Below are 22,045 nucleotides of genomic sequence, written 5' to 3'. Positions count from 1 at the left end.
TAACGTTACGGGACGGATATACTACATTCGGCGTATTACCGTGGTGTTGCGCTATTTAATACTTTGAGTTTGACACTTAGAGGGATCAGTTTGAGTTCACGTTGTGATCGGGTGAATGAAAAGCACTCGGTGGCGAAAACTTGCCTTCATCAAGACTGTTCGGTTTGCCTTTGGTCACGAGAAACGTACCACTATTCGCAGAGGATTGTGAGTGATTACCAGAGCAAAGGTATCTGTTATTGGGTTTGGCTCATTTGAGTGAAGAGGCCAATTGTCCACATTTCCAAGGCCACAACGCACTCAAGCAACGACACAGGCCTGCATCGGGGGGTTGGGTGAGTGAGTGTTTGCTTGTGTGAGTGGGCCCACTAACATTTTATTTTGAAATTTGCAATTTGTGTAATTTATGTGTTGGTTTAAAGTTTGCAGTTGCACCGGTACTAAAATAGTTAACAGTAAGAGTGTTTAAGTATTTTCCTTTGAGTGCATATTCCTTGCTGGGTGTTCAAGTTTATTGCAAAGGGAAGTGTTTGGACTGTTAACATTGGATTGGACACTAATTTTGTTTGTTATAATACCTATTGGTTATTGTTAGTCATTCTTATATGTTGTAACACATGTCAACTTACTTACTTAAACATATACATATACAAATTCCATAATTCACCTTGCAATATTTTATATCGGTAACAAAAATAAATACAAAACTGTTTTTTTAAGAATGTTTCTTTATTGTGTATTTCAGAGTTTAGGTATCAGAGTATAGTAATTTCTTTAGTCGAGAGACCCCAAGTTATTGAACCCGTCGCCCCACCCTAAAGAGCTTAGACTTGACACAACTAAGTAGGGCAGGGGGCGCTACACATAGAAACATACACAACTAAAAATAAAGGTTGTTCCCATAAAGCTCATTCCAGAAAGATCATACTGGTTAACCAGCTACACCAGCCCCGTTTTGCTTGAAAACACCATGACTATGCTGGCCACCCATCTATACCAGCACTATACCAGCACTATACCAGCACTGACCAGCATTATACCAGCACTATACCAGCATGAACCAGTAAAAACCAACCTGGACCAGCATGGAATTCATGCTGGTTTATGCTGGATTTTTCAGCAGGGCTGTCACTCAAGGTATACAGGAAGTACAGCAGTCTGCCACAGGGAAAAGTTGGAATGGATGGATGGAATGGATTACTGTGTATTAATTCTGTTATTTTCTTATATTTAAACGGAGAACTTTACACATAAGATTCCATACCTGTATATCTTGAGTGACAGGTGTCTTTTCCAATGATAAGTTTCCATTCAAAAACAATACACTACCGTTTCCGGGTTGTCTGACTTGTTGTTGTGTTTTCGGATTTGTTAATTTGTTTTCGGATTTGTTAATTTGCTTTCGGATTTGTTAATGTGTTTTCGGATTTGTTAATGTGTTTTCGGATTTGTTAATTTGTTTTTGGATTTGTTAATTTGTTTTTGGGTTTGTTAATGTGTTTTTGGATTTGTTAATGTGTTTTCGGATTTGTTAATTTGTTTTCGTATTTGTTAATTTATTTTCGGATTTGTTAATGTGTTTTCGGATTTGTTAATGTGTTTTCGGATTTGTTAATTTGTTTTGCACTTCTCGGCCACTTCTCTGAGATTGAGACTCAAGTCCAGGTAGAGGGAATCATGGATATCTCCAAATATCAATCTGTTTAACACAAAGCTTGTAGGTTTCTGTTAGATAGCTGAAGAAGAAGAAAAATTCACCTTACAACATGATAATGACCTGAAACACAAATGATTATACTTTTCTCATGAGGTATAACTGCACACATGCCTGTCTCCCAAGCAGGGATATGTCTGATGCTTTGGAACCGAATAACATACTATCTGTGGTTTTGTCTCTAGTCTACACATGTAGTTTGGTGACATCTTCTGGTTTGTTGGGGCACCTCCATATGATATTAGCACTGTTTTTGTGTTCTGTATATTTACAGGAATCTGCAGTCGGTTAATGATTTTCTTACGAATAACATTTGCTTCAGAACCCGAGGTTTAGCCTGAAGTTGACACTTTGTGGCACACTTTGTGTGCCAGCCTGTGTCAGTGTTGTTTGGCTTAACAACTGAACCAATAAACAGCGTGTCACTCCTGCTAGCTCAGTGGTTATTTTTGCCACATTTTTTACACACTTCATTATAGGCAGGGCACTGTCCTGGTATGTGACCATGTCCTCTTATTGGCTTTGCCATTTGTTTATGTTCTACCAATCTGTGTGGTAGATCTCTTTTCTCTGTGCAGGCTGTGACCCCTTTTTCATAATTGCATGTTCATAGTGTGTTACTGATGTTGCTGCCATCGCTGTGATGTGTTCTTTTGTGATTTCTTTAGCCCTGCATATGTCAATGGCCTTTAGAAGTGTGAGATCTGATATGGACAGCAGTCATTCCCAATGTCAGTTATGGTGAAGACTATTTTGTGTCGTATCATAAAATATTCAGATTCTCCACATTCACATGTGCGTGCTTTGTTTCTAAACTCTGTCACAAATCTCTCTTTGCTGCATGCTCTGAGTATGTGTGGTCCAAGAGGCGATGTCGCTCAAAGACAGTATTCTTTTGAGGGGCACAGTATTTCTGAAATGCCACAAGGACCTCTCATTTTTTACGTTGTGAATCCTCGTATTTAATACGATACGATAATCCCAAGCGAGTTGTAAATGTCTAGTGCCTCTTCTCCTATGCATTGCAGTAGTACAGCAATCTGTCTTGACTCAGGTTTATCCAACAAGCCTGAGGCAGTGAGGTACAAATTAATTCTTTGTTCCCACTAAGGCCAATTTTCAGCCATGTTCGAGGGCAGAGATAAAGGTGGCAGCAGATGAAGCATTTCCATCTTGTCCATTACGGGAAGGGCCTGTTATGATAATCTGGCACCGCTGGTGATACTGTGTCACTGTTCACTCATGTTGCTGTGATCTTCTGGCACATTTTGTCATGTGCAATGTTAATTGGGCTTTTTATCCCACTTCTTATACAATGTTGTGTCTTTTATTAACATAAAGACCCGGACAGCGACTTCACGAGTTTTCTTTTACTCGCACATGTGCAACTTTTCCAGTCACAGTTACAGTGATTCACACACAGTAGATGTAAGGAACATACTAACTACATATAAACTGCAGGGGGTGATTTGGGATGGATCCATTTACTGCAAAATCTGTAGTTAATCTGAAATCATTTGAAAGACTGGTTTTGGCTTATCTGAAGGACCCTTACTGGACCCTCTGCAGTTTGCCTACAGAGCAAACACATCTGTGAATGATGCAGTCGGGGGTGTGTGTGTGTGTGTGTGTGTGTGTGTGTGTGTGTGGTGTCTCACGACCTGTCATTACAGTTGCATTAAAAAAAAATGTAACAATGTTTTAAACTCATGTTATCTTAAGTATGTTACCTAGTAAACCAGAATTATTGTATCCAATAATAGAGACTTAAGAACTTCTGTACGTCACTCTGGATAAAGGCGTCTGCCAAATGCTGTAAATGTAAATGTAAATATGGGACTGCATTATGTTCTGCAGCATCTGGACAGACCAGGGACTTATGTGAGAATCCTGTTTCTGGACTTCAGCTCTGCCTTTAACACCATCAACCCATCCCTCCTCCATCCCAAATTAACCCAGCTCTCTGTGCCCTATTCTGTCTGTCAGTGGATCACCAGCTTTCTGACAGACAGGCAGCAGCTAGTGCGACTGGGAAAACTCAAATCCAGCACCCGCACCATCAGCACTGGCGCTCCTCAGGGTTGTGTCCTCTCCCCACTGCTCTTCTCTCTGTATACAAACGACTGCACCTCTAATGACCCCTCTGTCAAGCTCCTGAAGTTTGCAAATGACACCACACTGATCGGCCTCATTCAGTAGGACAACTGGAGGTTGAACAGCTGGCTGTCTGGACAACCTAGAGCTGAAGAAGCTCAAGACAGTGGAGATGATAGTGGACTTCAGGAGAAACCCCCCTGCTCTTCCCCCACTTACCATCATGGACAGCATTGTGACAGCAGTGGAGTCATTCAGATTCTTGGGAACCACAATATCCCAAGACCTGAAGTGGGACATTCACATTGACTCCATTGCGAAAAAGGCTCATCAGAGGTTGTACGTCCTTCGCCAGCTGAGGAAGTTCAACCTACCACAGGAGCTGCTGAAACAGTTCTACACTGCCATCATCGAATCCATCCTCTGCACTTCAGTGACTGTTTGGTTCAGCTCAGCTACCAAATCTGACCTCAGAAGACTATAGAGGGTAGTCCGGACTGCTGAGCGAATCATTGGCACAACTCTCCCCACCCTCCAAGATCTGTACTTCTCCAGAGTAAGCAAAAGGGCAAAGAAAATCACTCTGAACCCCTCACATTCAGCACATTCATTCTTCAAACTGTTGCCATCTGGTCGACGCTACAGAGCCCTGAGCACCAAAACGACCAGACATAGGTTTCTTCCCCCAGGCAATCCATCTGATGAACATTTAACACACATCTGATGAACACTTAACATACAAAGAACAAACTCTAGTCTTACATTATTTACACATACTTACTTATTTATATTTCAGTTTGCACATTTATATTTCAATTTGCACATCTATATTTCAATTTGCACATTTATATTTCGATTTGCACATTTTTCCACTGAACAACTGCCTTTATTATCCACTGTACATACAACTGCATTTATTATATATGTGTTCATGTCCTATCAATGCCATTCTGTTTACACTGTGGAGCTCCTGTACTAGAACAAATTCCCCATACTTGGCAATAAAGTCCTTTCTGATAAAAATGGGTTAAGTTGAACCTAAGTTGTGTTGGTTTCCTCACCACATCCTTTGAGCGTTTTCTCTCACCCAGATCTCACAACGGATCAAATTCTTGTTGAGGTTGTATATTTTACAGCAGAAATGCTGACTATTATAAAACAAAAAACAATGCTGTTTCTGCTATCAAGGCATGTTGGAAAAACAGCTGAACTGTAATTGCAATTAAATTATTAATTCATTACACAGTCACTTCTCCAGTGACAGTGTTAAGAGATTCCTCATTACTGTTCTGCCAGAGATCTGTCCTCATAGATTTTTTACATTTATTTCTATATATTTATTTTTGTTTTAATTGTAATTCTATATTATAATTAAAATTCTATTTTTCATAACAAAGTCAAAAAGAGTATTTCATTGTGTATGATTGTGTCTGGACCAATTGAATTTGAATTAGAACTTATATGTGAATCAATGAAGCTTGTCTTCTCTCTTCTTATATATACTTCCTTGTTGCTGACAAAACCACAAACCTGAAAGTATTTGTCGTCTTCATGCCACTTCAGTGGATGCTCATTGGTTCTCGCGATGTTAAGGCCGTCTCTGTGCCTCATTGTTCCAGGAAGTCCTTTATTATCCGTATAGAGCACACAATCTGATAAACAGCTGTCTGGAGCAGGTAAGAATTTACACCTATAAGACTTATTGACTAGTAAGGATAAAGCAGCTTATTTTATTTTTATTTTATTAAGTCTTTTACAGATATAGTTTATATACAGTTAGTATTAATGAACAAAAGCAGGTTTTCTTATTTGCTTTCCACGTTTTATCTATTTGGAGGCGCTCACAACACACACACACACACATCTGTATGGACTGCACAGACATGCACCAAACACAAACCCTTCCAATATACACCATGTCTACAGCACCACCATATCAAACTGTTTACATGATGTTTTTACACAGTTTCTGTCCCACATTTCAGTTGACTGCTGTTTTGCACTCATTACAATACCTTACGTAACTGCTGCTATAATACTAATGCTTTCATTCTTATTACTGTAAGTCCTTAGCTCTGTCTTGTCTGTGTGTCTTGTTTGTCTTGTCCTGCACTGTGTACCAGTGTTGTAATGTAACGGAGTACAAATACTTTGTTACTGTACTTAATGCAGTCTCACACATTTTTTATTTTTTAGTAACAAGTAACGAAGATGCTTAGTGGAAATATATATCGGAGTAAAAGTATACATTTTATCTAGGAACTGTAGTGGAGTAAAAGTGAAAGTTGACATAAATGTAAATAGCGAAGTAAAGTTCAGATACGTGAAATTTCTCCATAAGGGAGGTTTGGCAAATCACTGCTCCTACTGTAGATTGCATTACGCTCCGCACACTCTATTTCAGTGTAATGTTGGCAAAGGAGGAGGAAGCACAACTGAAACCGCCATGGAAGCACCTACTGGAGGACCTCCCGTTATCGTAGACGACCACCCCGACGATAGTGGTGAACTCGGTGAACAGGGTGAAGAAGATAACGTTATACACTCGTGGCCGTATTTGCAAGAAATGTTTCTGTACATTGCAATGAAAGATTCTTCCTACCTGTAATGACACGGAACACGGACCCAAACACAGGATAGCATAAATAAACAGGGTTTAATAACAGAAAACACGAAACAGGACGCAGACTAGAAACAGGACAGTTGATGCCGCGAGGCAGGTGGGGGGAGCAAGGCACACGGCGGCGCAGCCAGAGAGGGCCGAGCGACGTCCACAGCCGAGCTGAAGGGCCGAGCGACGTCCACAGCCGAGCTGAAGGGCCGAGCGACGTCCACAGCCGAGCTGAAGGGCCGAGCGCAACCCCCGACGCACCATGGCCAGACCCACCGCTCAGAAACCAGGAACGGGAAGGCGGGAGGGAAAAAAAAAAATCCTCCACAGAAGAGGGAAGTCCACAGAAAAAAAATCCAAAAACAGGGCAAAACACGGGCCTGCAACACCCCCCCGCGGAAAGGAAGTGGGGCGGCGTCCTCCACGGAAACCAAATGTGAAGCGACGCCACACAGGTGCGGGGCGATGTCACAGGACACTGGAAAAACAAAACAAAACTCGGGCTGGTGACATGGCCCGCAACCAGGAAGTGAGGCGGCGCCCCCCGCGGAGAAACCGGAAGCGTCCTTCACCAAAAAAATGCGGACCGATGTCACCAAACGCGCCAAGTCCAGGGGGGAAAAAACAAATAAGAAAAAAAAAAGGTGCTCCCAATCGGCCGGTCCAGGTTGGCGCTATCCCGCTGGGTCCTAATGTGGCGGCATCTTCTGTAATGACACGGAACAGAAGCGGACCCAAACGCAGGATAGCATAAATAAACAGGGTTTAATAACAGAAAACACGAAACAGAACGCAGACTAGAAACAGGACATAACCACAGTAGATGCTGCGCTGCACGAGGCAACGCGGCACAGTTAAATACAAAAAGACAATGACACAATAAGGATCAGGTGTGACGACAGGGAGGAGCAGACGAAGGCGGGGCAGGCACGTGACGAGAAACGTAAACAGATGCACGTGGCCAGAGTCCGGGCAGAGTCCTTACACTACCGGATGAAGTGCCTCTTATGCCTACGGAAAATCACAGAAATTTTACTTTTTACTTTTACTTCAAATACTTAAGTACATTAAATATCAGAAAATTACTTTTGATACTTAAGTGCAGTATATATCAGATACTTTAAGACTTTTACTTGAGTAATATTCTAAAAGGTAACTTTCACTTCTACCAAAGACTTTTTCTAGTACGATACTTGTACTTTTACTCAATTATTGCTTTCTAGTACTTTATACAACACTGCTGTGTACAACAGGTTGCACAGATACACATTATGTATCTAGGACTAACTTACTAAGTCCTTATAGCTCTGTCTTTGTTTTACTAAATATACTATTTTACTAACCATACTAACTGCATATAAACTGCAGGGGGTGATTTGGGATGGATCCATTCACTGCAAAATCTGTAGTTAATCTGAAATCATTTGAAAGACTGGTTTTGGCTTATCTGAAGGACCCTTACTGGACCCTCTGCAGTTTGCCTACAGAGTAAGCACGTCTGTGAATGATGCAGTCAATACTTATTCGTGAAACACTTCAACTAGCAATTCTTTCCCTCTTTGTTGCTGTTATGAATGAAGCACCTGCCTCGTCTCCTGACCGCCACCAGAGGGAACCTTCACCCGAGTCCTAACGACTCCCACTACATCTCCCACAAGCCACCGCTCCTGTTATTACTACACCACCAGCTGATCTCAATCACAGGCATCCTATAAAACAGGAACTTGAACTTCCCTTCTCTGCGAAGTCTCTTTGATATTGTGTTTGCCGATTCTGACCTACGCCTGTTGTACCTCGAGCTTGTATTAAAAGCGTGCACATGGATCCTCAGTCTCACGACCTGTCATTACAGAAGACTTCGCCGCCACATGATCCAGCCGCTGCCTCACAGCTCGTCTCTCAAGTTCAGCCAGTCAGTGACCACTCCCGACAGCTGCCTCACCTCGCATCACTCACGGGAGAACTTGTCACAGCCCTGAAACGCCTGCAAAGTATCCCCACAACCGCCAGCCTGATCCCCGCGACCACTAATCCACGGCTCTCCTTCCCGGAGAAATTCGACGGAGACCCGGCGAGATGCAGGGGTTTCCTTATGCAGTGTTCGCTGTTTGTGACACAACAACCGGCTCTCTATCCTACTGACGCCAGCCGTATAGCCCTGGTTTGCACCCTGCTTACCGGAAGGGCTCTGGAGTGGGCCACCGCCGTATGGAGAGAGGACGGATCAGCGTTTTCTTCCTTCAGCCACTTCCTCGCCCAGTTCCGCAGCGTATTCGATCACGTCGCTGGAGGAGAGAGCGCAGAGGAGCGTCTCCTGAATATTTCCCAGGGGAGCCACAGCGCAGCGGAGTATGCTTTAACGTTCCGCACCCTCGCCGCTCAGGCAGGCTGGGAGGAGAGACCTCTCAAGCTCCTTTTCCGGAAAGGTCTGAGCCATGAACTGCAAGCCGAGCTCACTTGTCGTGATGAAGGGAGAAGTTTAGCCGAGAAATGTGAGTTCCACAGAACCTCTACGTCATTCCTGGGTTACGTCATCTCCACTGGAGGGGTCGCCATGGACGAGTCCACGGTGGAGGCAGTGTTAAAGTGGCCCCAGCCCCAGACTGTCAAGGAATTACAACGCTTTCTCGGCTTCGCAAATTTCTATCGCTGCTTCATTCGTGAATTCAGCACCGTCGCGGTGCCACTCACGTCAATGGTCCCATCTGTCATGGTCACCTGAAGCTATCCGAGCGTTTCACCTGCTGAAGGAGCTCTTCACAACTGCTCCCATCCTGCATCACCCTGATCCGGCTCGGCCGTTCGTAGTAGAGGTAGACGCATCCAGCACAGGCATCGGAGCGGTTCTCTCCCAAACGACAAGATCCGGCTAACAAGTTGTTCCCGTGTGCTTACTATCCTAAGAAACTATCTGTCACGGAACGCAATTATGACGTGGGGGACCGTGAGTTACTGGCCATGAAGGTGGCCTTCGAGGAGTGGAGACACTGGCTAGAGTGCGCTCAACAGCCGTTCACGGTTATCACAGACCATAAGAACCTCGCATACCTACGTGCGGCCAAGCGGATGAATCCCCGTCAAGCACGGTGGGCCATGTTCTTCACACGATTCAATTGATCCTCAGTCTCACGACCTGTCATTACATGCATTAAAAAAATTTGAACAATGTTTTAAACTCATGTTATCTTAAGTATGTTACCTAGTAAACCAGAGTTATTGTATCCAATAATAGAGACTTAAGCACTTCTGTACGTCACTCTGGATAAAGGCGTCTACCAAATGCTGTAAATGTAAATATGGGACTGCATTATGTTCTGCAGCATCTGGACAGACCAGGGACTTATGTGAGAATCCTGTTTCTGGACTTCAGCTCTGCCTTTAACACCATCAACCCATCCCTCCTCCATCCCAAATTAACCCAGCTCTCTGTGCCCTCCTCTGTCTGTCAGTGGATCACCAGCTTTCTGACAGACAGGCAGCAGCTAGTGCGACTGGGAAAACTCAAATCCAGCACCCGCACCATCAGCACTGGCGCTCCTCAGGGTTGTGTCCTCTCCCCACTGCTCTTCTCTCTGTATACAAACGACTGCACCTCTAATGACCCCTCTGTCAAGCTCCTGAAGTTTGCAAATGACACCATGCTGATCGGCCTCATTCAGTAGGACAACTGGAAGTTGAACAGCTGGCTGTCTGGTGCAGTCTTAACAACCTAGAGCTGAAGACGCTCAAGACAGTGGAGATGATAGTGGACTTCAGGAGAAACCCCCCTGCTCTTCCCCCACTTACCATCATGGACAGCATTGTGACAGCAGTGGAGTCATTCAGATTCTTGGGAACCACAATATCCCAAGACCTGAAGTGGGACATTCACATTGACTCCATTGCGAAAAAGGCTCATCAGAGGTTGTACGTCCTTCGCCAGCTGAGGAAGTTCAACCTACCACAGGAGCTGCTGAAACAGTTCTACACTGCCATCATCGAATCCATCCTCTGCACTTCAGTGACTGTTTGGTTCAGCTCAGCTACCAAATCTGACCTCAGAAGACTATAGAGGGTAGTCCGGACTGCTGAGCGAATCATTGGCACAACTCTCCCCACCCTCCAAGATCTGTACTTCTCCAGAGTAAGCAAAAGGGCAAAGAAAATCACTCTGAACCCCTCACATTCAGCACACTCTCTCTTCAAACTGTTGCCATCTGGTCGACGCTACAGAGCCCTGAGCACCAAAACGACCAGACATAGGAACAGTTTCTTCCCCCAGGCAATCCATCTGATGAACACTTAACACACATCTGATGAACACTTAACATACACAGAACAAACTCTAGTCTTACATTATTTACACATACTTACTTATTTATATTTCAGTTTGCACATTTATATTTCAATTTGCACATCTACAGTATATTTCAATTTGCACATTTATATTTCGATTTGCACATTTTTCCACTGAACAACTGCCTTTTTTATCTACTGTACATACAACTGCCTTTATCCACTGTACATAAAACTGCCTTTATTATCCACTGTACATACAACTGCATTTATTAATGTGTTCATGTACTATCAATGCCATTCTGTTTACACTGTGGAGCTCCTGTACTAGAACAAATTCCTCGTACGCGAAAACATACTTGGCAATAAAGTCCTTTCTGATTTCTGATTCTGATTCTGAACAGGACATGAGATAAAAATGGGTTAAGTTGAACCTAAGTTGTGGTGGTTTTCCTCACCACATCCTTTGAGCGTTTTCTCTCACCCAGATCTCACAACGGATCAAATTCTTGTTGAGGATGTATATTTTACAGCAGAAATGCTGACTATTATAAAACAAAAAACAATGCTGTTTCTGCTATCAAGGCATGTTGGAAAAACAGCTGAACTGTAATTGCAATTAAAAAAAAAAGAGTATTTCTTTGTGTATGATTGTGTCTGGACCAATAGAATTTGAATTAGAACTTATATGTGAATCAATGAAGCTTGTCTTCTCTCTTCTTATATATACTTCCTTTTTGCTGACAAAACCACAAACCTGAAAGTATTTGTCGTCTTCGTGCCACTTCAGTGGATGCTCATTGGTTCTTGCGATGTTAAGGCCGTCTCTGTGCCTCATTGTTCCAGGAAGTCCTTTATTATCCGTATAAAGCACACAATCTGATAAACAGCTGTCTGGAGCAGGTAAGAATTTACACCTATAAGACTTATTGACTAGTCAGGATAAAGCAGCTTATTTTATTTTTATTTTATTAAGTCTTTTACAGATATAGTTTATATACAGTTAGTATTAATGAACAAAAGCAGGTTTTCTGATTTGCTTTCCACATGTTTTATCTATTTGGAGGCGCTCACAACACACACACACACACACACACACACACACACACACACACACACACACACACACACACACACACACACACACACACACACACACATCTGTATGGACTGCACAGACATGCACCAAACACAAACCCTTCCAATATACAGTACACCATGTCTACATACAGCACCACCATATCAAACTGTGGTAGCTCAGTGGTTAAGGTGTTGGGCTACTGATTGGAAGGTCATGGGTTCGAACCCCAGATCCACCAAGCTGCCACTGCTGGGCCCCTGAGCAAGGCCCTTAACCCTCAGTTGCTCAGTTGTAAGTCACTCTGGATAAGGGTTTCTGCTGAATGCCGTAAATGTAAATGTAAACTGTTTACATGATGTTTTTACACAGTTTCTGTTCCACATTTCAGTTGACTGCTGTTTTGCACTCATTACAATACCTTATGTAACTGCTGCTATAATACTAATGTGTTCATTGTTATTACTGTAAGTCCTTAGCTCTGTCTTATCTGTCTGTCTTGTTTGTCTTTTCCTGCACTTTGTACCAGTGTTGTTATGTAATGGAGTACAAATACTGTACTTAATACAGTCTCACACATTTTTTAGTAACGAGTAACGAATATGCTATACGAGTACTTTTTTAGTAACGAGTAACGAAGATGCTTAGTGGAAATATATCGGAGTAAAAGTATACATTTTATCTAGGAAATGTAGTGGAGTAAAAGTGAAAGTTGACAAATTTAAATAGCGAAGTAAAGTTCAGATGCATGAAATTTCTCCATAAGGGAGGTTTGGCAAATCACTGCTCCTAGATTGCATTATGCTCCGCACGCTCTATTTCAGTGTAACGTTGGCAAAGGAGGAGGAAGCACAACTGAAACCGCCATGGAAGCACCTACTGGAGGACCTCCCGTTATCGTAGACGACCACCCCGACGATAGTGGTGAACTCAGTGAACAGGGTGAAGAAGATAACGTTATACACTCGTGGCCGTATTTGCAAGAAATGTTTCTGTACATTGCAATGAAAGATTCTTCCTACCGATGAAGTGCCTCTTATGCCTACCGAAAATCACTGAAATTTTACTTTTTACTTTTACTTCAAATACTTAAGTACATTAAATATCAGAAAATTACTTTTGATACTTAAGTGCAGTATATATCAGATACTTTAAAACTTTTACTTGAGTAATATTCTAAAAGGTAACTTTCACTGCTACCAAAGACTTTTTCTAGTACGATACTTGTACTTTTACTCAATTATTGCTTTCTAGTACTTTATACAACACTGCTGTGTACAACAGGTTGCACAGATACACATTATGTATCTAGGACTAACTTACTAAGTCCTTATAGCTCTGTCTTTGTTTTATGTAGCATCATGATCCTGGAGAAACATTGTGTCATTTCACTGTGTACTGTAACAGCTTGACAATGTGCGCGTGACACCGACGTGTAAAAGCACCATTTTAAAAAAATGCCTTGGGCTCGTTTTTTTTTTTTTTTTGGTTTATTTTGGTTTAAAGTACCAACCAATGAGATAGGCGCCTTTGTTCACATGCCTGGAGTTACAGTAAAACACCATTTGGTGGAGCTCAAGTCGGGGAAAGATAAACGTAGAGCTACTGGTCTCACTGGTGACTGCGAACAAAAATCTCGATAAGAGTGAATAGGGAGTGAATTTGCACGTTCACTCATAAATCACCTGGGTGTGGACGAGGCCCTGAATGTGGGGCACAAGCCTTTTTCCCCTGGTGTTCGAAGCCTTTCTCTTCTTTAAAATAATCTGTCTAACACAAACCCTGATGCCCACCAATAAACATATTGTATTATTAGGGCCCGAGCACCGAATGGTGCGAAGCCCTATTGTTTTTGCTCGGGAGTATTTTTAGGGCCTGAGCACCGAATGGTGCGAAGCCCTATTGTTTTTCCTCTGGAGTATTTATTTATTTATTTATTTATTTATTTATTTATTTATTTTTTCCCAAACATTGGCCAATTGGGGTCCCTTAACATGCTCAAAAACTCTTGAAATTTGGCATACACATCAGAGTCGCGCGACACTAGGATTGGACAAAGGTTGAAATACAGGCGTGGCAGGGGGGCTCTGTAGCACCCCCTGTAATGCAAAATCAAACATTGGTGCACAGATCGGGCAATTATGTACGCACATGTACGAGAGTTGGTCAGGAAGTCGGCCATTTTGGATTGTTTTGAAGTGCATGCGGTGAACTTTTAAATACTCCTCCTAGGGAATTCATGCGATTGACATCAAACGTTGTGAACATGATGCCGAGACATTGCACTTGTTAAATTGCGAACGGATTTTTGATATCTCGAACGGTGCTGCCATGGCGAGGCGACAAAGTTATGGCGAATTCAGAGAAACAGGAAGTGTCTAATATCTAAAGCAAAATATGTCTTATTGGGAAGACACGCGGTGTGTATGTTCGGCCAAGGATTCCGATCGCATCTATGTGCCTATTGTGAATCTCGGACATAGCGCCACCAACAGGCACCAGGAAGTGTGTCAGTCACAACAGTTGCATGTGGTGAACTTTTATGTACTCCTCCTAGGGAATTCATGCGATTGACACCAAAAGTGGTCAACATGATGCCAAGACATTGCACTTGCTAAATTGCGAAGGGATTTTTGATACAGTATCTCGAACGGTGCTGCCATGGCGAGGCGACTAAGTTATGGCAAATTCAGAGAAACAGGAAATGTCTAATATCTAAAGCAAAAAATGTCTTATTGGGATGACACGCGGTGTGTATGTTCGGCCAAGGATTCCGATCGCATCGATGTGCCTATTGTGAATCTCGGACATAGCGCCACCAACAGGCACCAGGAAGTGTGTCAGTCACAAAGGTGGATTTTTTCACAGTTGCATGCAATGGACTTTTAAATACTCCTCCTAGAGGATTCATGTGATTGACACCAAAAGTGGTCAACATGATGCTTCGACGTTGTAGATGATAAATTGCGTAGGGATTTTTGCTATCTTGAACGCTGTTCACATGGCAAAGCGTCAAACTTTACTTTCTTTTTCAGGCATATTTAAGGCTTTTGATGTGCTTAGATTAACTTGAAATTTGACACATACATCACATTTGTCGGCTGTTAAGTGTGGACAAAAAGGTCAGACAAAGGTGTGTCTCTTAAGTGGCTCACTAGCGCCCCCATCTGTCTAAAATGTGGGGTTTCATTTACCTACAGTCCCCAAATGGGTCAGTAACAACATAAAATAGTCCACTGATATTTACCCACTTGATGCACTTGCCCACCGTGCATTGTTTTCTGGAAGGCACCGTATAGCGATGAACAAACATGCGAAGGCCCGCCATCGCTGCTTGCAGCTATATTTATTTTATTAGGGCCTGAGCACCGAATGGTGCGAAGCCCTATTGTTTTTCCTCGGGAGTATTATTTATTTATTTATTTTTTTCTTTCCCCACACATTGGCCAATTGGGGTCCCTTAACATGCTCGAAAACTCTTGAAATTTGGCACACACGTCAGAGTCGTGCGACACTAGGATTGGACAAAGGTTGGAATACGGGCGTGGCAGGGGGGCTCTGTAGCGCCCCCTGTAATGCAAAATCAAACATTGGTGCACAGATCGGGCAATTATGTACGCACATGTACGAGAGTTGGTACGCGTATAGATCTCATCGACCCGAACAACTTTCGCGCTCTAAACTATGAGCTCCGCCCAACAGGAAGTCGGCCAGTTTGGATTGTTTTATAAGTGCATGCGGTGAACTTTTAAATACTCCTCCTAGGGAATTCATGCGATTGACATCAAACGTGGTGAACATGATGGCGAGACATTGTACTTGCTAAATTGCGAAGGGATTTTTGATATCTCGAATGGTGCTGCCATGGCGAGGCGACAAAGTTATGGCGAATTCAGAGAAAGAGGAAGTGTCTAATATCTAAAGCAAAAAATGTCTTATTGGGAAGACACGCGGTGGGTATGTTCGGCCAAGGATTCCGATCGCATCGATGTGCCTATTGTGAATCTCGGACATAGCGCGACCAACAGGCGCCAGGAAGTGTGTCAGTCACAACAGTTGCATGTGGTGAACTTTTAAATACTCCTCCTAGGGAATTAATGCGATTGACATCAAACATGGTGAACATGATGCCAAGACATTGCACTTGCTAAATTGCGAAGGGATTTTTGATATCTCGAACGGTGCTGCCATGGCGAGGCGACTAAGTTATGGCGGATTCAGAGAAAAAGGAAGTGTCTTCTATCTAAGGCAAAAAATTTCTTAATCGGCCTTATTCGGTGTATGTTCGGCCAAGGATTCCGATCGCATCGATGTGCTTATTGTGAGTCCCGGGTATAGCGCCACCAACAGGCCTCAGGAAGTGTGTCAGTCACAAAGGTGGATTTTTTGACAGCTGCATGCGGTAAACCTTTAAATACTCCTCCTAGGGGATTCATGCAATTGAGACCAGACTTGGCCACCATGATGTAGAGATACTAGAAATGCGAAATTGCGAACGGATTTTTGATATCTCAAACACTGTTGCCATGGCATCGTGTCAAAGTTTACTTTTATTTCAGGCATATTTAAGGCTTTTGGCGTGCTTAGATTAACTTGAAATTTGACACATACATCACATTTGTCGGCTGTTAAGTGTGGACAAAAAGGTCAGACAAAGGTGTGTCTCTTAAGTGGCTCATTAGCGCCCCCGTTTGTCTAAAATGTGGGGTTTCATTTACCCACAGTCCCCAAATGGGTCAGTAACAACATAAAATAGTCCACTGATATTTACCCACTTGATGCACTTGCCCACCGTGCATTGTTTTCTGGGAGGCACCGTATAGCGAAAACAAAATGTGCGAGGGCCCGCCATCGCTGCTTGCAGCTATATTGTTCTGAATTTAAAACCTGTTCTATTTAATCAAGAACATTTCCTCATGTGACAAAGTGAATTTATATGTAAATGATTACTTTGACACTGCATTTGTTTTTTCATTAATCCCACTGCAATAATATTTTATTTCACACGATGCTTTTTGAGACAAATCCTTTAGAAAATTCATTGTTTAAATCAGCATTTAATTAATTATATATTTAATACAGTTAAACACAACTCTTTAAAATCTCCTACAATCAACACTTTTGTCTTAATTGACCAATTGGTGTGAAAGAAACTGAGCAAACTCTTTAATAATAATAATAATAATAATAATAATAATAATAATAATAATAATAATAATAATGGGGGGCACGGTGGCTTAGTGGTTAGCACGTTCACCTCACACCTCCAGGGTTGGGGGTTCGATTCCCGCCTCCGCCTTGTGTGTGTGGAGTTTGCATGTTCTCCCCGTGCCTCGGGGGTTTCCTCCGGGTACTCCGGTTTCCTCCCCGGTCCAAAGACATGCATGGTAGGTTGATTGGCATCTCTGGAAAATTGTCAGTAGTGTGTGAATGCGTGAGTGAATGAGAGTGTGTGTGTGTGCCCTGCGATGGGTTGGAACTCCGTCCAGGGTGTATCCTGCCTTGATGCCCAATGACGCCTGAGATAGGCACAGGCTCCCCGTGACCCGAGGTAGTTCGGATAAGCGCTAGAAAATGAATGAATGAATGAATAATAATAATAATAATAATAATAATAATAATAATATATAGGTAAATAATATAATATAATAATATAAATATGATATAAATTATATAAATATATATATAGGTGGTAGCAGAGATATGTGAGAGTACAACATTAAGAACAAGCACTTCAAATGATTTAACCCTGAATCATGTTCTCTGACTAACAGAAAGAAGATTGCTATATATCAACATCACCTCCATGACATAGACAAATCCTGACAGGGTAGATTCATTTAGACTGATGTAATCATTTGGTTTAAGCCAGGTGTCAGTATGGCCGAGTGCAGTAAATCTATTATCTGAGATTATTTCATTTACAATCAGTGCTTTGGACACAAGAAATCTAATGTTTAGAAGCCCAAACTTTAGGAACTGTTTTTGTTTGCCTATTTGACGTTCTTCTGATTTAAATGTGATAAAGATTATTTGTAGACCTTGTAGTGAGTTTTTTTTTTTTTTATGATTTCACTGTTCAGGGAACAGACATGGTTTCTATAGAATAGGCTCTATGTGTATCAGTTAGAAAAGATGAACATTTGCTATCGTAATTGTGACATGAGTTATAACTTACTATATCTTTTTGTCCAAGAGGAGTTCCACTCCAGTTCTGCTGGAGTGTGGCCATCAGCATAGAAAAGCAACAAAGAGACACCATGAATTTAATCTTTCATTTAAAGCAAATACTGTAGATGACTGAACCTCTCAATTCCTCATTGGTACGTGGGAAGCGGTCTTGACATGATGGTCCTCGTTGTGGGTGATGAGCTTCCATGAACAGTTCCCATAGTTCCAACCCATGATGACTCGTCTCGTTTCCTTCTCAGGGATTCGGGTTACAAACATAACCTATAGTAGTTTATATGGTATAATAATATTTTTTAAATAATGAATCAGATAAATAATGAAGTAATGAAATAATAAAGAAAATGAAGTGTATATGTTGCTCTAGGCAGATAATTGAATACAATTTGATAATGTTTCGCTTGGTTTTGTTCATTAATGTGCAGTGATATAGTTATAACATTTTTCTTCTTTTTCTTCTTTAACAGTCAACATGGCAGAAGGAAAAAAAAAGTTTCTGATGGGCCACATAGATGAAATTATACAAAAGATACGAAATCCCATTGAACTGGCTGATGCTCTGCTAAGGAAAAGACATATTCACAATGAAATGTATGAAACTATCAATAAAAAGGCAACCAAGCAAGATAAAACCCGTAAAATTTTTGACTGTCTCAATAGCACAGTTCACTATGACGTCGTCTATTATTGGCTGATGGAGAATGAATCAGACATGTTTGAAGAACTGGGTAAAGCCTCTTCACTGTACCTCATACTGTAAATATCTGGAACTAAAGTTTTAGTAACATGCATTTTATTAATATGAGTAATATAAATTTCACTGAGTATGAAAGTGTGTAAGAGTTTTCTATTTACATCCCACAGAAAACAGGGACCCCGAGGGACCACAGAGTAAGTTCTTGAAATATTTCTATTAAAGGGTTACATTCAGAATCAACATTTAAAGTCCAAAATATTTATGTCAATATTTAATCAGGAAAAGTTCCTCAAATACCTCCTAGGTCCTCCTAGTTGGATTATAGAGTTGTTTAAATTGTTTAAAATGAAATTTTAACTCTTCATTCAAAATATTAAAACAGAGGGCACCAGATTTTACTGTAGTTAAAATATCCAAGATGGGATTTTTATTAGCATCTTGTCCACTATCATAATGCAATCAGTCTTAAAGCTCAAAAATAAAATAAATAAAAATAAATGCTGTTGCATTTATAATCCGAGTTGTAATGATCACAACAGAAATTTAATCTACACATTCTTCAGCAGTGTACAGAATAGCACTTGATCCAGCACATCCTATTATTCCACATTCCATAGAGGTCAAGAGGATCTCTGTTTTATTTCTTTATTGTCATTTGTACTTGAGTGCAATGAATTTCTTCTTTAGTCCAGTTTCCTTAATGAGGGAGTTAGCATAGTAAACAATATAAAACCACAATGAGAAAGTAGAAGGACATAGGAAACAATAATGCAATACAACAGTAAATATAAAAGTTACACACTAGAGACAATAACAGCAAAATGAAGACAATAACAGCAAAATGAGGATGGGTTTTGTTTTGTAAACTCCCCTCATTTTATTATAAAAATCATCCAGCGAGTTCCAGAAGAACTGAAAATAGTTTACAGTCATTAAAATCCACAGCAATAATAAAAATGGCACTTGAACCCGTGGTCTCATGCGTAATGTGCTAACGTGTATATCACCAAGTGCCAACTGCATGCCCACTTGTGGGATGTAAACAGAGGTGATAAAAATAGCATTGAATTCCCTCAATAGCTAGAAAGTGCAGCATTTCAACATCAGTGATTCTACTGTATATCTGTAGAAATATATTCTAGAAATAGGTTTAATAACAAAAACTGAACTGTCTAACTGTGTGTTTCTCCTCATTTAAACTGATAACATGCAAGAAGATCAGAATCACTTCACACATTTGAGTAAAACATTTTAGTCAAATCACTGAAGTCTAATCCCTTTGTGTTTGTTGTTTTAGATGGTACGTACTTCTGTGTTTTAATTGTCTCATAATCTTTTATATTTTCATTGTTTGAATGTACAGAAAAACGCGCAAAACTCGAGAATGTGGATGAAACGGATAATAATATTACAAAACGTCCTGGTAAGTTTATTTATGCTACAAAATGACGTTAAACCATTATTTAATATTGTTAAAAATATTATATATCTGTATATAAAATGTTAAAAATTCTAAATTGTCTTTGATTTCATGGCAAAAGGTTTTCAGTGAAAGCAGATAAAATCTTCTTTATTTATCTAAATTGGTTGCCTTATTTGGGTTAAAATGATTATGAATGGAATTTAAGCTGTTTTCTTTCTTACAATACAACAAAATATAACAATTTTTTTCTGAAACTGAAACAGATCTCAAGATGATATCCACCTTCCCCAAACTGGAACATTGGGTCTCTGACCCCGACATCAGCCAAAAGCTGCTGTGTGATTTAAAGAGAAAGCTTACTGATAAGAGCGTGGTAGATTTGAAAGAAGAATTAAAGGACCAAGAACCCAAAAATTCTTTATGCTTAAATGCTGACAATATTGATGAAATCAGGAAAAATAAGGAACTTGACACGTTTCTCAGTGCAACAAAGGACGCAAGATTTCCTAAAATCACACTTAAAATGTTTTTTAAGAAATGTAGAAATGTTCAAAGTTCCACTGATCATAAAAAGTCTGTGGACAAAATTGATGTTCAGGATATTCATACTGATGAGATGGAAGAGCAGTCTCAAAGATCAGATGTGTCAAGGCATAAAAATGTTTCTCCTTCTGAGCACCAAAATGAGCTATTCACCAAAAACGAAACGTTACTAGAAGATGGACCTGGAAGAACAGACATGCAGGATACACACATTAGAGAGACAGATGAGGAACCTCAAAGATCATGTCGACCAAACCTGAAGCAAAATGAGTCAGAAAGATGTGGAAACATGCAGCAAAATGTGCAAGAAAAAATGGAGGTTGACCCTGAGCATTTTTCTTCAAAGCAGCTGCCGGAGAGCAACATAGGCTCAGTTGCAGATATTAGTAGTACAGAGATCTTAGCAAAATATACAGACACAGCCACACTAACTACAAACAAAAAGGTTGAAGATCAGCTTAAAGCTACACAAATGAGGAAAAAGTCAGAATCCCTGAGGAAAAAGAAGAAAGAAGGGAAGGATAATCTGCTTCGTGACTGGGCATTGAGACAATGTAATGGCTCTAAAGAAGAGTTAAGGAAAACATTTGACCAGATTTCAATCAAAAACATGGTAGAACACAGTGATAAACCATGTTTTATTGCTGAAAATGTCATGGTGTATAAGGACTCAACTCCTGAGAGCCAAATTATCTTTATTGCCAATGATAATACTTCCATCAGCACTAAGACCATGGTCCATTATCAAATGTTTGTGTGTAACATTAAGAAAGCAACAATCTTAGGTCCTAAAAAACCTACTGAACATCAGATTGAATATGATGAGACCAAAGTGCCTATAGATAAGTGTACAAGATTTGTTTTCGAAGCGTTTGCTCCCATTCTTGCAATGTTCAAAATGATTCAGAAAGAGAATTTGTACTCTCTCATCGGAGTACAGTAAAAAATCTAAAAACTTGTAAATGAACACTGTATCTATAATGAATGCCTAAGGATGCAAAGCCATTCTTAAGGTGTAAAAGAGAGAAATCTATCAAAGGCATTACACAAGAATTGGGTATAGCAGGTACATGTTATGGACAGCTTGGACTATTCCCTGTCTGAACACTAGGGGGACATTCTGGCAGGCTTTGTTTGTCTTGTGCCATGTGCTTTTGTTTTTGTTTTGTGTATCATGCTTGTTTTTCCCACCCTATCCTTTATCTGTTTCTGCCTCTACAAAACTATTCCTTGTTTCTCAGTAACTGCCCTCCTTATATACACCTGTGTTTTTGTGTATTGTTCCCTGGTTTTTGTTTTAGATCATTTGTTTTCCATGTGTTTTGTTTTCTTAATAAATCCCCTTTACTTTATCTTTTATTTGTAACAACATCCCATTTTACCAGTGATAAATTACTCATAAGCCAGTTATTTATTGGGTG

At 40.8% G+C, this 22,045-nt stretch overlaps 1 protein-coding gene across 1 annotated transcript; it reads left to right on the top strand.

Moving 5' to 3' along the window:
* Nucleotides 1-219: 219 nt before the first annotated feature.
* Nucleotides 220-22,034, top strand: LOC132843372 (uncharacterized). Its single transcript, XM_060866642.1, has 6 exons — nucleotides 220-335; nucleotides 12,597-12,714; nucleotides 18,429-18,689; nucleotides 18,826-18,852; nucleotides 20,022-20,081; nucleotides 20,345-22,034. Exons 2-6 carry the CDS (start codon nucleotides 12,639-12,641, stop codon nucleotides 21,565-21,567), a joined length of 1,647 nt encoding a protein of 548 aa, XP_060722625.1. The 5' UTR covers nucleotides 220-335; nucleotides 12,597-12,638; the 3' UTR covers nucleotides 21,568-22,034.
* The last annotated feature ends 11 nt before the right edge of the window (nucleotides 22,035-22,045 follow it).

The sequence above is a fragment of the Tachysurus vachellii genome, chromosome 3 (genome assembly GCF_030014155.1).
Source record: "Tachysurus vachellii isolate PV-2020 chromosome 3, HZAU_Pvac_v1, whole genome shotgun sequence".
Classification (NCBI taxonomy): domain Eukaryota; kingdom Metazoa; phylum Chordata; class Actinopteri; order Siluriformes; family Bagridae; genus Tachysurus; species Tachysurus vachellii.
The sequence above is the reverse complement of the archived record's forward strand: the minus strand, read 5'-3'. Positions and strand labels throughout refer to the sequence as shown.

Coding starts and splice junctions, on each gene's coding strand:
- LOC132843372 (XM_060866642.1), top strand. CDS start 12,639: ATGGAAGCACCTACTGGAGGACCTCCCGTTATCGTAGACGACCACCCC. Junction 12,715..18,428: donor TGGTGAACTCAGTGAACAGG/GTGAAGAAGATA, acceptor CTTCTTTAACAG/TCAACATGGCAGAAGGAAAA. Junction 20,082..20,344: donor TAATATTACAAAACGTCCTG/GTAAGTTTATTT, acceptor AAACTGAAACAG/ATCTCAAGATGATATCCACC.